Here is a 15,555-nt window from a genome sequence, read left to right as displayed (position 1 = left end):
CGAAACCATTAATTATATTAATTGTTTTCAATAGCAAATACCGACGAACTGGCTTTATATTTATTTTTCCCGAATTTATATTTTCAAAGCATATGAAAGTCCCCACAGCTCCTTATTCACCTCAATTTCAAATCGACCGCGCAGCGAACTCAACACGACCGTTCATCGTGTGGCATATCTCCCATCTATAGCAACCACCTCCCCCGATATCAGCTGACTTATCAGCTGTTCCGTGGGGCAATCCGCAGTTGGGCACGCACTCACGTAGCGCTGAAGTCAGAAAACCCATGTAAAAAGTCCCTTATAACTAAGTTAATAAATTAATTATCATAAAAGTAGAAAAATGAGCCCCTCAATCAGCGCGGAAGACAAGCTAGACTACGTAAAGAGCAAGATTGGCGAGTATCCGAACTTCCCAAAGGAGGGCATTCTGTTCCGGTGAGTTATCTACGCATGAGGTTATCAGATTGGGGCACTAATGGTGCTGCGATGGTGATTATGAGCAAACAAAATGAAACCTTATCAGGTTGTTAATGTGTAGAACCCTCTGTTTTCATGTAATACACCAGCGACATATTCGGAGCCCTCACCGATCCGAAGGCCTGCGTGTACTTGCGGGATTTGCTAGTGGATCACATCCGGGAAAGTGCGCCCGAGGCGGAGATCATCGTGGGACTGGACTCGCGGGGCTTTCTCTTTAATCTCCTCATAGCCACCGAGCTGGGCCTGGGATGTGCTCCGATTCGCAAGAAGGGCAAGCTGGCGGGAGAAGTTGTTTCCGTGGAATACAAGCTGGAGTACGGTAGTGTGAGTACTCCCAAATATATTGTTTACTATTTCCAAGCACAAAGATGTTTATGCTTTCAAATTAAATGTACTAGGATACCTTCGAGCTGCAAAAATCCGCCATTAAGCCGGGCCAGAAAGTCGTTGTCGTAGATGATTTGCTAGCCACAGGTGGTTCCCTGGTGGCCGCCACCGAACTCATCCGCAAGGTGGGTGGCGTTGTCGTGGAGAGCCTGGTGGTCATGGAACTAGTTGGACTGGAGGGTCGCAAAAGGCTGGATGGAAAAGTGCATTCCCTCATCAAGTACTGAGAGTTAATCGAATTGTGACGAAGCCTTCCAAACACTTGCATTTACCTATTCAACTAGCGAATTTTTATGAAAACTTTGAAATGTCAGATTTTTACGAGACAGATGCGTATTTTTATAACGAAATATATTTGTCACTGATAACAGAATCGTATAATGTCTCAATGGAATATAGCTAGCGCTCATTTTCGAAGTAATAATTTTATTTTGAATAATACTACATGGGATAACTTTTATGGTGAAACATATGTATAAGCAAAAAGTATGTAAAACAGCGACAAAAGCGAAATTATACATATATATCGAAAACTATTTTTGGATAGTTTTCCAAACATAAATTAAATAATCTATTTTAAATTTTGGTGTTGTCATATGCTTTTTAGATATGTCTATATTACAGAAAATATTACTTAAAAAAGTGCAACTGAAAAAAATTATTTATTGCAGTTTTCCAGTTATTCACTTACAATAAATTTTCTTTAATTATTAGCAATCCAAAAAGTATGCTTTGAAATATGTTATGTTAAAAGAAGGAACAATATAAACGGATACAAATTTAACAAAGATTTACGGATGTTTTAAAATGGGTAAACATTTTTAACTGATTAAAAATGATTTCAAATATATATTTTCTAAAAAACGATTATCTCTCTCTGCGCACTAACTGCACACTCACCTCTCTCTCTTGGCACATTCTCTGCTTTCGTCGCTCTCACGTTTACTGTTACCGGCGCCTTTTCTCAGCGATAAACAAAAATTGTTGTGCTGCGTTAACCCAGAATTCGAGGAACTTCCGCCCCGCTCCGCCCGCCGATAAACAAATCACACCAACCCAACAACCCCCCGAAAAGACAGCGAAAAATAGCAACAAACAGAGCGCGCAAGGAAGAATCAAGGAATCAAGGAGCGGAGAGCCAGAAGGAAGAGAGAATGGAGACTGGCAAAAAGCGGAACCGCGCAGCCACTGCGCTGCCGACGTCGCTGCCTTCAGCCTGTGCTCATTTCGCATTTGATTTTGATTTCACTCGTGAAATGTGCGTTGTGCGGTGATGACGCTAACGGTTGGTGTTTGTTGTTTATCCACACACCCCCCTATTCACAGAAAAAAAAATAAATAAAAAGAAAATTATTCAAGCACGCCTGGCGAATTGATATTGATTGCGCGCTTTTCCTCAATTGGCAAACAATTGACTAACAATAACTAAAAAGTTGCTCTCATCCCGCATTCCGAATGTTTGTTGTTGTTTATTGTTGTGCAAAGAGAGCGGAAGGGAGAGTGGAGAGAGCGGAAGGGCAGAGAGAGGGCACAGGCACAGAAAGCACGGCAATTGACAGCACGTTACGTATACGCCTCTTACGCCCCGCATTTAGCATTTGTTTGCCAAGTTTGCTGTGTGCTTGAGTGTATAAAATTATTAAGAAACAATTACGTGCACGGTGCCAAACAATTAACTCGATGACCCAAAGTGCAATAAAACCCCCACTGAATCATGAAACTGAATACAAAAGTTAAGCTCTGAACATGAATGGTGAGCAGAGGCACAAAGCATGAATGCACAAACAAGCTGGAAGTGATTTTTTTTAATTTAGTGAAAATATAAGTTTTGCTTAAAGAACGCTGCAAACAAAAATTTGAATCCGTAGAATGTGACTATTTATAAGAAGTTTAAGGTCAGCAGAAATGGCGTGAAAACCAAATAAACGAAAAAGCCAGACCAAAGTAAAAGCTGGAAAATGAAAATAAACATAAACATACAAAAATCGGGGTGCTCTTTTTATTTGCTTTGCGAGGCCTGCAGAATGGAGTTTGAAGTGAGCAGAAAATCAATAACAAACACAAATAACAAAAGGAATGTGAACAGCTTGCTTTAACTTAAAATGGAATATTAAGAATAAAGACTTTGTAAATACTAAAAATCACACTGCTAAGCATGGCTTAAAAGGTAAAACTGAAAATGAATGATAACAATGGAAACAAGACAGCAGAAGTTGAGCAAAGTTCACAAGACAACAGGAAGAGTCGAGTAATTTATGTAGGGGTGTTTTTCCCACGAACTCCAAACTCCAGCTGCAGTGGAGTTTTGAAGTGAGCAGAAAATCAATAAGCAACTTCCCCACCCCCAACTTCAACCAAAAATGTAGAAGCTCCAAAAGCACACCCCCACAATCGGAAAGCATAAAGCATAAGTGAACAAAAGCGTTAGCGAATCAATTGTTGGCCCGAAATATTGGCCCGCCTGCAGTGACACAATTCCGGTCGAAAGCCACTCGGCCATAAAGCAAAAGTGTCATCCGCCCAGCTCACTGAATATATTTTTGGTTTGGTTTCCGCTCTTGTTTTTCATTTCATGTTTGCTTGCTCTGCCCCGCCGTTGTTTTTTTTTCTTCGACTAAGAACATTTAGCACAGCAAACTAAAATTAGCCAGCACGCCGTCGACAGCGATGAGAACTTACAAAATCTGTCGCCAACTGCAGGCAAAGTTTGCGGCCGCGTAGCAGCAGGAAATGTCCCACGACTATCAATAGCCAATCCGGAAACGCTCCGAACCGAACCGAATCGAACCCAGAACCCAGAGACCAGAAGCGCCAGGAATCCAATCCACCAGGAAGCCGGCAGCCAAGGGGAGCCGCAGGGGAGAGTCCGCACCAGTTCCTATGCAGCTATATCCGAGTTTAAATGAAATTGAGCAAGAGCCTGGCAAACTGTCGCGCCATCCGGCGCTATTTGCTCATCTTCACGGCCGTGTCCCTGCTGCTCCTGCCCCTCTCCCTGGCCTACCTGGTGTGGAACGAGCAGCTGCAGAAGATCCGAGGATTCGAGGTGAGTGCAGGCGAAGTGCCACCTGGGAGTGGCAGTGGGCGCAGGGAAGTAGTCACCAAACCCACCTGCCATTCGTAGCCCCTTGAGTGCCCGGCAAACATCTGCTGAACCAAGCGCTTATGCCAGTGCACTGAGAGAAACTCCAGTCAAGCTATGCAATTGATTTACAATTGAAATAGAGACTCCTTTGAATTGGTTTACTACGTGTGCTGTTAGCTTTTCAAACAGCTTTTTAAAAAGCAAATCACCACTGTTTTCTCTCAGTGCACCTGCCTGTAGACACACTCGCTTGTAGTTGCCGCCCCGCCCGCCCCCTCTCATCGCCTGACAACAAACACAGAGCAGGCCATCGATTGCCTGACTCGGTTACTCAGTTACGGGCCATCGGAGGAGTTGGCTGAAAAAACCAGAAACGAGCAGAAAAAAACAACTAATATTAATTGCCATTTAATGCGCACCGAAACAACAAACTAATCAGCTGGCAATCGGGGCAATCATCTAATTCAATAAACAATCCGCTGTGAAGGGCATTTGGCAACAGCCGCGTACAAAATGTTACACGCAAATTAGCAGCGATCGCCATAAATACACGATAAATAGCCGCGATCGCGGGCATCCCATACCATCCAGCCGCTATTTATTTATCCAAGTTGCTTAGTGATTTTAGCATATTCCCTTGTATTGGGAATTCTCGCAGAGGTATCCAGAACTGGACTGCACCATTTGAACTGGCTGGCTCGGGGCATTATGTGTGCGCTTGATTGGGTGCAAATTAATTTGAAATTAGCGGCGGGCTTTGGCTGGCTTTATCGCCCATTTGTGCTTGAAATTGAGCAAATGCCATACAAAGACGGAATATTCCACACTCACACACTGCCTCACACACACACACACACACTCTCGAACGCGGACGTGGACGCACGGAAAGCGTTCTTGGCTTATAATCACATAAGCTGGCCGACCGCCCTCTGGACACGCCCCTTTTGGCCCGCACAACCCTTTGGCGTGGCCTAAGCCGCTTACACAGAGAGAAATTATACAAACTAAACAAAATTAATTGATCTTAAAAGTCATTTATTAATAAATATCCTAATATGTTATTATATATTACTATAAGGGAAGCAAATTCGAAAGTGTTTAAAAGTATGCAACGTTTTCTTTAAAATCCGTAGTGCAACGGATAAATGCCAAATGCGTAGCATAGTTTTCAGCACATTTCTAAAAAGTTAGAAGACAGATTCAGAGAGTTTTACTTAAATCCGACGACTGTAAGTGCAAATAATATCAATATTTGCATTTAATCTTTGGCAACAGTTCTGCTTTGAGTTTTGCGAGTGTGGAAAACTTTGCAAGTTTTGTTGCGTGGTCACCAGAGACTATTGGGCGCCCATCGTCCATCGGCCTTGGGCAAATGGCTTGCGAAAAAAGGAAAAGTTTCGCACAAATTACACTTAATTGCGTGTGGCATCATGAAAAAGTCATCATCGGGGGGCGGCAGGAAATCGATTCACGGGCGGCTGAGACTGGCTGGTACCTCAATCAATATGCGCTTGCCCACTGCTAATTTGCATAGCATTAGCCAAATGACACATGCTTATTCGGACCCAGAAAACAAAAGCACATTAAGACACGCATATGACGTGCCTTTTTCCAGCTAAAATGTTGTATTTTCTTACGTCACACACGCATAATTAAGCACAGCGAATTCCAAACTCAAATGCATATCCACTCTTCTGACTGCAATAGGTCCACCCTAATAGAACCCGCAATCCAAACATTCCCAATTTCTCAGTTGCATACCTAGCGCCACTTAAGTCGGATTTCATTGCACTAATAGAAAATTAATTACCCTTGCTATTGTTCTAAATTAATAATACAAGCCACTAGAGTAGTTCCTTCTCAATCATTCCTTTTTCAATTTGAAAATTCTTAAAATAAGCACATATATTAATCGATTGGCGCCATCAATTAGGGTGAAAGCATCCAAATGTTTAGACAAGTCATCAAAAGAGCCCAAACATTTGCAGAAGTATCGCATTCATTATTCAGCGCCAGTGCCCAGCTACACGACCATTAATCAATCTTATCCGAGCCCGGCATTTATGTACCAGTGAGTTTTTCCGCCCAATCCCTAAGTGGAAGTCCCCGCCCCGCCAAGGGTATGCTCGCAGTGGACACATGTATAGTGTGTCACATGGGACGGTGTGGCCAAGTGGATACGCGAGTCAAATGCAAAGTGCCTGCCACGATGACGCCAACTTATCCGCAGAGTAGCCGCAGCCACTTGATTCATGTGGCCATTTTCCAGATGACAGTTGACACTGGCGTCTGGGGCTTTTAATTGGGATTGAGATTGAGATTCACTCGGCATGTGAAATGTAAAATGAGGAATGTGTAATGCTCGTGGGGGCGGCGACCTTGGACCTTGACCGAAATGCTTGTACATTGCGTATACGCCACGCCACGCCAACCCCGCCTGCCTTTTAACCCAAATAGCGAACCACCCAGACCAGCCAAAATCCTCATCCACAAACGCAACTGCAACTGATTTTCTAGGCCTTTAATGTGCAGCAGCAATCGCCGCAGCAGCCGCAGCAGCAACAGCAGCAGCAGGAGCAGCAGCAGCCGCAGCAACATGGCCAGTTTCCGTATCCGGTGGTCCGGTATCCGATGTTGCTGCTGAACAAGAACAAGAACAAGGACCTGACCGTCGTGGCAACGGGCAAGACCAAGAACAAGTGGCGCTATGTTGATAAAGTAAATATGTAACCCGCACAAACACCATACACCATAAGCACACACACACACACGCAGCAAAACTGTCACACACACCCACCACATCCACCGCACACAACAAACACTTCAAGTCACAGGCTCGTATAATTAAAGATGTAAACAGAGCGGCTAAATAAAATTCAGATAGCCAAATTGATTGCGCATTAGCGAGTCGCATTGGCAGGCATTTGGGCACCCCACCCCCATTCTCTAGCCCCATTCCGGTCGAGAAACCCATGTCCTGGACTCACTGTGGCTCACCTTTCGCATATTTGCCCTCCAAACAGGACAGCAACCAGACACTCCTGCCCCTCATCCCCGAGTATGCCGTGCAGACACTCACGCCGCAGGAAATGCTCCAGGTGGAGCAGCGGATGGACCAGCGCAGGGAGCGGCTGAAGGACAAGTGCTCCGCCTACGGCCTGGATGTCCTGGGTGGGTCCTTCGCTTTGGATTCGCCAACTGGATTGGGGTCTGATCGCTTGTATTTTACTTACAGGTCACGACGCGTGGCACACGCCGAACACGTGGGAATTTTTGGTCAACAAAAAGTATCACATTATCTGGTGGGTGTGTTCTTTGTTCACTGTTCAACGATTCCATTTTAGTGTGTCATTTGGATTTGGCAAATAGGGTCTTAACTTACTATTTATTTTGCTGTGCAGGTGCAATGTCTTTAAGGCTGCCTCCTCGTCCTGGATGTTCAACTTCAACGTCCTGGCTGGCTACTCGCCCAGCTATCTGCGCAAAACCAAGAAGATCCTCCTCAATCTGGCCAGGGAGCGCTATCCCAGGGTGACCCTCGACGAGGTGCGTCTCAAAGGAGTGCTTACTCCCTCTCCTCAATCCTAAATTAAACTCTTTCTATTTCGGGCGACAGCTGCGTGAGGCGCAGAACTACTCGGTGACCTTTATCATCGCACGCGATCCCTTCGAGCGGCTGTTGAGTGCCTATCGGGACAAGATGGTGTTCGCCCTGCCCTACTCCTTCCACGATAAGTTGGGACGCAGCATTGTGCGCAACTACCGCAAGAAGGTAAACCTTTCGACTGAAGTCCACTGCGTATACTCGATATGGTTGCACAGCAATATCAAGTATACGCACCGAATACATCTAATACATTGTATTTCTTCATAGCCCTCTTTGGCTGCCCGTGCGGCCAACACTAAGTTTCCGTCGTTTCCGGAATTCGTGCACTGGCTGCTCGACCAGGTGAAGCGCGGCAGCTTCATCGACATGCACTTCGTGGCGGCCACCTCGTTCTGCACACCCTGCCTCATCCGGTTCGACATGATACTGAAGTTCGAGTCGCTGGCGGAGGATCAATTATATCTAATCGAAAAGACTGGCCTCAAGCGGGTGATAGCGCCCGTGTGGCGCAACATGGGCAAGGGCCGCAAGACGCACGAGCTCCAGCAGCAGTTCTACGCGCAGCTGACGCGCCAGGAAATGCTGGAGCTCTACGAGTATTACAAGTGGGTCATCCATTTAAGCCAATTAAGAATGGCGTCCAGAAGTATGCAAAGATAAATCCTTCCCACCCATGCAAAACACATGCATACTTTTGGACACCTTTCTTAATGATGTTTAGATTGTGGTAGCATCCTTACAAGTTAAATTGCTCCCCACAGATACGACTTCGAGCTGTTCGACTACGATATCCAGGAGTATCTGCAGGTTGCCCGGCCGGATGAGGCCGAAAGTCCGGCGGGCACAAAGAATTAAACTAGCTCTGAATTCTTAGACTTTGCTAAAAACCAATGAATCAAGTTCAACGAACTCACATATTAGCCGTCACAGTACGTAATTGCAAATGTTGATAATACTGAAGAAAACAATAATAAAGTTAGCTATATTTAAACGAAGCCGTGCCAAAGTCTTTCATTTAATGGATTTTAATTAAATTCAGTAAAAACATTTTTTCAGTGCACCAATTTTTAGCGCGGAAAATGTTTAAATATGGTTCGAGTCCCTGCTGGATGTGTCTGTACTATTGCTTGGTTACACTATTTTGACATTGACAACTGAGACTCTACTGGTATATTGCGGTATTTTTGAGAGCGGTCTCACTCACGTTGAGCTGACGCTTATTCTTCTTCTTCTTCATCTGGTCGCCGCGCAATTTTTTTATCCGGCGGAATTTGCAAATGCAATTTCTGGCGTTTAGCGCATTTTAAGCGGAGTTAACGCAGACACAGTAACAAATCCGGCGGCAAGATGTCTAGTTTTGTGCTGGACAAGGAGGCGTTCGTGCGCCGCGTGAAGCGCCTCTACACGGAATGGAGGGTGAGTCCGTCCGCCGGTCGGCGATCTCCGTGTTTTTGGGGCCGCAGGAGCACTGGGGAGCACGTGGAGACTCTGCAGGCGGTTCGCGATAATGGATGATTGGGAGATATGGTGAAATTAAGTATCCATAGACCAGGTTGTGCGGGGAAAAGAGGCTTACTGTATAGTAATCTCGGCCTCTTTGTCTTTCGCAGGCTCCCAGCATCGGACACGATGACGCGCTCAGGAATCTGGACTGCATCATGAGCATCGTGGGCGTCGAAGAGGATGTCATGTACTCCAAGTCCATGGCCCTGCAGCTCTGGCTGCTGGGCTACGAGCTGACGGACACAATCTCCGTGTTCTGCTCGGATGCCGTGTATTTTCTCACTAGCAAAAAGAAAATAGAGTTCCTGAAGCAGACGCAGAACATCACCGAAGAAGGTTTTCCGGAAATCAATCTCCTTGTGAGGGATCGGGTGAGTTTCAATTACTGCTCCCGGCCAAAAGTTCTGTAATTACTTCTGATCTTCACTACGAATAGACGGACAAGGACCAGGGCAACTTCGAGAAGCTCATCAAAGCCCTGCAGAACTCGAAGAAGGGTAAGCGTTTGGGGGTCTTTGCCAAGGACGCCTATCCCGGGGAGTTCAGCGAAGCATGGAAGAAATCCTTGACGGCGTCCAAGTTCGAGCATGTGGACGTCAGCACTATTATCGCCTACCTAATGTGTCCCAAGGATGAGTCGGAGATCAACAACATACGCAAGGCATCGCTAGTGTCAATGGACATCTTCAACAAGTATTTGAAAGATGAGATCATGGACATTATCGATTCGGACAGGGTGAGCTCCTGGCCTTAAAGTTATTTGTGTCCTTCTTTATTAACCTCTTTAACCCATTTTAGAAAGTCAAACATAACAAGCTTTCAGATGGCTGCGAGGCTGCCATTGGCGAGAAGAAGTACACCAGTGGTCTGGATCCCAGACTCCTCGACATGGCCTACCCACCCATCATTCAATCGGGAGGAGCCTACAGCCTGAAGTTCTCCGCCGTGGCGGACAAGAATCCCTTGCACTTTGGTGTGATTGTGTGCTCCTTGGGCGCCCGATACAAGTCCTACTGCTCAAATATATCGCGCACCTTTCTGGTGAATCCCACCGAGGCCATGCAGGAGAACTACACATTTCTGGTAAGTGTGCAGGAGGAGATTCTCAAGCTGCTGGTCCCGGGCACAAAGCTGTGCGACGTCTACGAGAAGACCCTGGACTTCGTGAAGAAGGAGAAGCCGAGTATGGTGGACAATCTGCCCAAAAGCTTTGGGTTCGCCATGGGCCTAGAGTTCCGGGAGAACTCCATTGTCATCGGACCCAAATGCCAGGCGCTACTCAAGAAGAATATGGTCTTTAATTTGCACGTGGGCATCTCGAATCTGACCAATCCCGAAGCCACCGACAAAGAGGGCAAGAACTACGCCCTCTTCATAGGAGACACTGTCCTAGTGGGCGAACAATCCCCAGCCAGTGTGATGACTCCGTCCAAGAAGAAGATCAAGAACGTCGGCATCTTCATCAAGGACGACAGCGACGAGGAAGATGTGGACGACAAGAAGACCGCTAAAGAAGATCAGGGCACCGAGATCCTGGGCCGCAGCAAGCGCAATGCGGTGCTGGAGTCAAAGCTGCGAAACGAGATCAACACGGAGGAGAAGCGCAAGGAGCACCAGCGCGAGCTGGCTCAGCAGCTGAATGAGCGCGCCAAGGATCGGCTGGCCAGGCAGGGAAACTCGAAGGAGGTGGAGAAAGTGCGCAAGAACACCGTCTCCTACAAGTCCATCAGCCAAATGCCGCGCGAGCCGGAAGTCAAGGAGCTCAAGCTTTACGTGGACAAGAAGTACGAGACCGTTATCATGCCAGTGTTCGGAATCCAGGTGCCGTTCCATATATCCACCATCAAGAACATCTCGCAGTCGGTGGAGGGCGAGTACACGTACTTGCGTATCAACTTCTTTCATCCCGGCGCCACAATGGGTCGCAACGAAGGCGGACTCTATCCTCAGCCAGAGGCCACCTTCGTCAAGGAAGTGTAAGTATGATACGAAATCTGCTTTAGGTATCCACTAACTAAAGACTCGCTTCAGTACATACCGCAGCTCCAATGTAAAGGAACACGGAGAAGTGGGAGCTCCATCTGCAAATCTGAACAATGCGTTCAGGCTGATCAAGGAGGTGCAGAAGCGTTTCAAGACCCGTGAGGCTGAGGAGCGTGAGAAGGAGGATCTTGTGAAGCAAGACACGCTCATTCTGTCGCAGAACAAGGGCAATCCTAAGCTGAAGGACCTGTACATTCGGCCCAACATCGTGACCAAGCGCATGACGGGCAGCCTGGAAGCGCACAGCAATGGATTCCGCTACATCTCCGTGCGCGGCGACAAGGTGGACATCCTGTACAACAACATCAAGAGCGCGTTTTTCCAGCCTTGCGACGGCGAGATGATCATTCTTCTGCATTTCCACCTGAAGTACGCCATCATGTTTGGCAAAAAGAAGCACGTGGATGTGCAGTTCTACACGGAAGTGGGAGAGATCACAACGGATCTGGGCAAGCACCAGCACATGCACGATCGCGACGACTTGGCTGCTGAGCAGGCGGAACGTGAGCTGCGCCACAAGCTCAAGACTGCCTTCAAAAGTTTCTGCGAGAAGGTGGAAACCATGACCAAGTCGGTAGTGGAGTTCGACACGCCGTTCCGTGAGTTGGGATTCCCTGGAGCACCCTTCCGCAGCACGGTGACGCTGCAACCCACCTCGGGCTCCCTGGTCAATCTGACGGAATGGCCGCCATTTGTCATCACGCTAGACGATGTGGAGTTGGTGCACTTCGAGCGCGTTCAGTTCCACTTGCGCAACTTCGATATGATATTTGTGTTTAAGGAGTACAACAAGAAGGTGGCCATGGTGAACGCCATTCCTATGAACATGCTGGATCACGTGAAGGAGTGGCTCAAGTAGGTTAATCTGCACATTTGAAAAATGCTCTTTTACCAACGAGTATCCTGTAGCTCCTGCGACATCCGCTATTCGGAGGGTGTTCAATCCCTGAACTGGCAGAAGATCATGAAGACCATCACCGACGATCCTGAGGGATTCTTTGAACAAGGCGGCTGGACTTTCTTGGACCCGGAATCGGGCAGCGAAGGCGAAAACGAAACCGCCGAGTCCGAGGAGGATGAGGCCTACAATCCCACCGACGCTGAATCGGATGAGGAGTCGGACGAAGATTCCGAGTACTCAGAGGCATCAGAAGACAGCGAGGAAAGCGATGGTATGTGTAAACCAAAAACATCCAATATCTTGTAGTTGTTAATATTTTCATCGAAATTTACAGAGGACCTTGGCTCTGATGAGGAATCTGGCAAGGATTGGTCCGATCTGGAACGCGAGGCTGCTGAGGAAGACCGCAACCACGATTATGCCGCAGATGACAAACCACGCAACGGCAAATTCGATTCGAAGAAGCACGGCAAGAGTTCAAAGCACAGGTATGACAGCCACGACCCCATCATGGACGGGTTTCCATGAAGAGTAACCTTATCCGAGATCTCCCTTCTCTTATCTATATCAATCGTTCTACCACATTTTACGTCCAACACAGTCGCCGCGACCGCGAGGAGGCTCGATCGTCGTCGCACAGTAAAAAGCACAAGTCGAACTCCTCCTCGTCCTCTTCGCATTTAAAGTCCTCCAGCTCCAAACATGGCAGCTCATCTAGGTTTGTTATCGAAAGCCCCGAACACTTAATACCCAACCATACGGCCTAACACAAGTGCATTTCACATATCATTTCACTCACAATCACACACTGGAAATTTTGTTATAAATTTGATTTTCTTCTTTGGTGGACCAAAAAAAAACCAAGCAATTGGACGTTTTTAAGAGTTATTTTTTGTTAATACATATTTTTCCCAATTGTTAAGTTATAGGGATACCCCAAATTCCATTTGATTATCCGTTTACAACCACTTTCTGTTTGGGTTTATGTCGAATTATTTATGATTGTTTAGTCTGACAAAATTGATCAAAAAAAAAAAAAACAAAAACGAACAGCATCATACCTCGCTTGCTCAAAATTGATAACCACAGAGGAGTAATTATTTGTGAAACTTCTTTTAACACGTTCCCAAACCCCTTTGATTATTTTAAAGCCCGTCGAAGTCGTCGAAGGACAAGTACCACAGCCGGGATAAGCATCATTCCTCCTCATCGTCCGGAAACAAGAGCAGCAGCAAGGACAAGGATCGCAAGCGCTCGCGGGATGACAGTCGCGACAATGGACACAAGTCGAAGAAGTCGCGTCATTAGGGAAGGAGCTGTTCCTGTCGCCCAGCCTGTGGGGCACTCCGGTCGTAATTTAGCTCTCCTGTTACCATTGTCTATCTGTTAAAGGACCCGCCACCCCGATCCCTGTCACTCATTTTTGTCACGCTTCAAAAGTTGTATTACAAATTAAATATAATACGATACATTAATATAATAAACTAATGTAAGAACTACTCCTACTTGTTCCAGCTTCCGAGCAGGTGCCTATAGGCGTGCACCTCCACTTCCCCGCTGTCGCGTCGCCGCCTTCGCCGTCCGCCGCGCTGCTCCTGCTCCTGGTGCAGATGTGGATGAGCTTGGGGATGCTGGCGCGGACTTCCGGTGGCGGCCACACTGCCCCGCCTTTTGTGCGCATCAAACATGTTGCGGGTCTTGTTGATCGGATAGCGCATCTTGTTCTTCAGCCAGGTGGTGAAGGCGCGCTCGTTGTCCTGCATCTTCTTCAGCTCCTGCTCGTTGCGATTGATGGTCTGCTCAATGGAGAAGCGCTGCTTCCGCCGTAGTTGCTGGTCCCGCCGCTGCAGTTGCTGGGCAGTCAGTCCATACTCGGACATGTAGCCCGTGTACCTGGGTAACTTGCCCTGAATCGAATGTCGGTGCTCGCAGCAGATCTTGTAGTTCATCCGCACCGAAGGAGACGTTGTAGAAGCGGAGGCAGAAGATGGAGTGGCCGTGGGCTTGGGCGGACGACGAAGGCTAAAACTGCGCGAAGTGAAGAAGGTCTTGGAAGTCGCCTTGGGACATGTGGTGCAGGATTCCCTGACTTCATCGGGCTCCTCCTTCTTGTAGTAAATGCTCTGCTCGTTGAGCTCAAAGTCATCTGGAATATAGCTGGCCACAATGATGGACAGATCATCCTCCTCTTCGGCTTCAACTGGAGCCACCAGAGGCGCTGGTGCCGGCAACGGCACTTCAGTTTCGGCGCCCGTCAACCTGTCGATGGTTGCCTGCTGCTTCGGATCCAAAGTCTTGTAGAGATTCTTATAGGCATCCCTTAGCTTCTGGCGAGCCTCATTCAAGGTGCGTTCCTCCTCCTCGCAATCGGATTCGGTTAGCAGATTGGTTAGACTCTTCTGGTCGGAGTCATCCTGGTCGAAAGTGCCCTGTCTCAGTTGAAGGGAGCCGGGAACAGAAGAGTCCTTCGCCGGAGGATCATCATCCAGGTCCGCCTCATCCACACCGGAGAAGTCGTCTTCATCCTCGATGGGAGTGGCTTCCTGGACAACTGGCTGTTCGGTCACCTCACTTAAGTCCACGATTTCCTCGCATATCTCCTCCTCCACTTCATCTACTTCGGGTTCTTCCATCGGAGGAGGCTGCTCTACCACCTTGGTCACTTCTGGAGCCGCTGGTTCTTCCTCTGCAATGGGCTTCAGCTTCAGCTGCGTCAACTGCTGCAGCAGCTCATCGGGCGGACTGGGAATAAGATCCTTCTGCTGCTCCGTGGGCTCGTAATCCTCCAGATTCAGGGCAAACTTCACCTTGGTCACCTTGCCGTTGCCATTGGAGGACTCGTCGTCCAGCGCAAAGAGCTCCTTGTTGGCCTCCTTGATCCTGTCCACAATGTTGTACTCGTTGACCGGCTTCAGGACTGCGGAATAATCCATGAGTAAGGACATGCTGCTGCTGCCAACCTACGGGAAACGACTTACAGTAGACCTCGCAGTCCTCGTCCGACTCCGGCTCTCGTTCGCCCATCTCTGCCAGCTGCGGGCTCATCGACTGCCTTCGAGTGCCGGGATATTTTTAGACCTTTAGCTTTTCGCGCTGCGATTTACGACCATTCACCAGCTGGAAACTTCGCCAAAACTTTCCATTTCGTGTCGCGTAGCTTTTCCGCACCCATCCAAGACTAATGAACTTGGATGTGCACTCCAGACATTAGCGGCTCCACTCCGCTCCCTTGCGGTTATGGCCCGTCATACAGGTCTCAATGGCGCCCGTTGCCAGGCCACTGGGATGTCCGGATGTTTGATCGATGCCCGGTGACAAATTGTCTCTTTAAGCAGCAGAGAGGCGGGGTCTGGCATGGAAGTGGATTCAGTTTTGGGCTCCGCTAAAATATACCCTAGTCGATGTAACTATCCATATCTATACGGCAACCCACCTACGCGAAATTGAAAAGATTGCGAACCAAATATGGCAAAAGGTGAGCTACTTTTAGTATCCGGGGAAGATAATAAAAGCGTACAGGTACAAGCCCCCAAACAAGCCCACCTC

The 15,555-nt window shown here is 47.7% G+C and overlaps 4 protein-coding genes across 10 annotated transcripts; 3 read left to right on the top strand and 1 right to left on the bottom strand.

Annotated features, from left to right (window-relative positions):
* The first annotated feature begins 234 nt into the window (after window positions 1-234).
* On the top strand, window positions 235-1,243 carry LOC6610421 (adenine phosphoribosyltransferase). Of its 2 annotated transcripts, none has more exons than XM_002034967.2 (3): window positions 235-438; window positions 570-807; window positions 882-1,243. In XM_002034967.2, the coding sequence occupies exons 1-3, from the start codon at window positions 344-346 to the stop codon at window positions 1,095-1,097; spliced, it is 549 nt and encodes a 182-aa protein (XP_002035003.1). In that variant the 5' UTR covers window positions 235-343; the 3' UTR covers window positions 1,098-1,243. The 2 variants fall into 2 exon arrangements, with proteins under 2 accessions (XP_002035003.1, XP_032574017.1); XM_032718126.1 differs by having other exon boundaries at window positions 416-492.
* An 858-nt stretch (window positions 1,244-2,101) lies between these two features.
* On the top strand, window positions 2,102-8,557 carry LOC6610420 (carbohydrate sulfotransferase 11). Of its 5 annotated transcripts, none has more exons than XM_002034966.2 (9): window positions 2,102-2,155; window positions 3,571-3,916; window positions 6,473-6,673; window positions 6,979-7,126; window positions 7,191-7,257; window positions 7,357-7,501; window positions 7,572-7,727; window positions 7,830-8,167; window positions 8,324-8,557. In XM_002034966.2, the coding sequence occupies exons 2-9, from the start codon at window positions 3,773-3,775 to the stop codon at window positions 8,415-8,417; spliced, it is 1,293 nt and encodes a 430-aa protein (XP_002035002.1). In that variant the 5' UTR covers window positions 2,102-2,155; window positions 3,571-3,772; the 3' UTR covers window positions 8,418-8,557. The 5 variants fall into 5 exon arrangements, with proteins under 5 accessions (XP_002035002.1, XP_032574013.1, XP_032574014.1 ...); XM_032718122.1 differs by having other exon boundaries at window positions 2,141-2,155; window positions 3,490-3,916; XM_032718123.1 differs by lacking the exon at window positions 2,102-2,155 and adding an exon at window positions 2,194-2,623.
* A 248-nt stretch (window positions 8,558-8,805) lies between these two features.
* LOC6610419 (FACT complex subunit spt16) lies at window positions 8,806-13,497 on the top strand. Of its 2 annotated transcripts, XM_002034965.2 has the most exons (9): window positions 8,806-8,978; window positions 9,173-9,436; window positions 9,502-9,801; window positions 9,864-11,041; window positions 11,097-11,963; window positions 12,018-12,280; window positions 12,344-12,497; window positions 12,611-12,727; window positions 13,161-13,497. In XM_002034965.2, exons 1-9 carry the CDS (start codon window positions 8,910-8,912, stop codon window positions 13,315-13,317), a joined length of 3,369 nt encoding a protein of 1,122 aa, XP_002035001.2. In that variant the 5' UTR covers window positions 8,806-8,909; the 3' UTR covers window positions 13,318-13,497. The 2 variants fall into 2 exon arrangements, with proteins under 2 accessions (XP_002035001.2, XP_032575912.1); XM_032720021.1 differs by lacking the exon at window positions 12,611-12,727.
* A 4-nt stretch (window positions 13,498-13,501) lies between these two features.
* LOC6610418 lies at window positions 13,502-15,526 on the bottom strand. Its single transcript, XM_002034964.2, has 2 exons — window positions 14,988-15,526; window positions 13,502-14,926 (listed from the first exon to the last, which is right to left on the bottom strand). The coding sequence occupies exons 1-2, from the start codon at window positions 15,052-15,054 to the stop codon at window positions 13,512-13,514; spliced, it is 1,482 nt and encodes a 493-aa protein (XP_002035000.2). The 5' UTR covers window positions 15,055-15,526; the 3' UTR covers window positions 13,502-13,511.
* Window positions 15,527-15,555: the final 29 nt, after the last annotated feature.

The sequence above is a fragment of the Drosophila sechellia genome, chromosome 3L (genome assembly GCF_004382195.2).
Source record: "Drosophila sechellia strain sech25 chromosome 3L, ASM438219v1, whole genome shotgun sequence".
NCBI lineage: Eukaryota > Metazoa > Arthropoda > Insecta > Diptera > Drosophilidae > Drosophila > Drosophila sechellia.
This window is presented reverse-complemented; position numbering and strand designations above follow the sequence as displayed.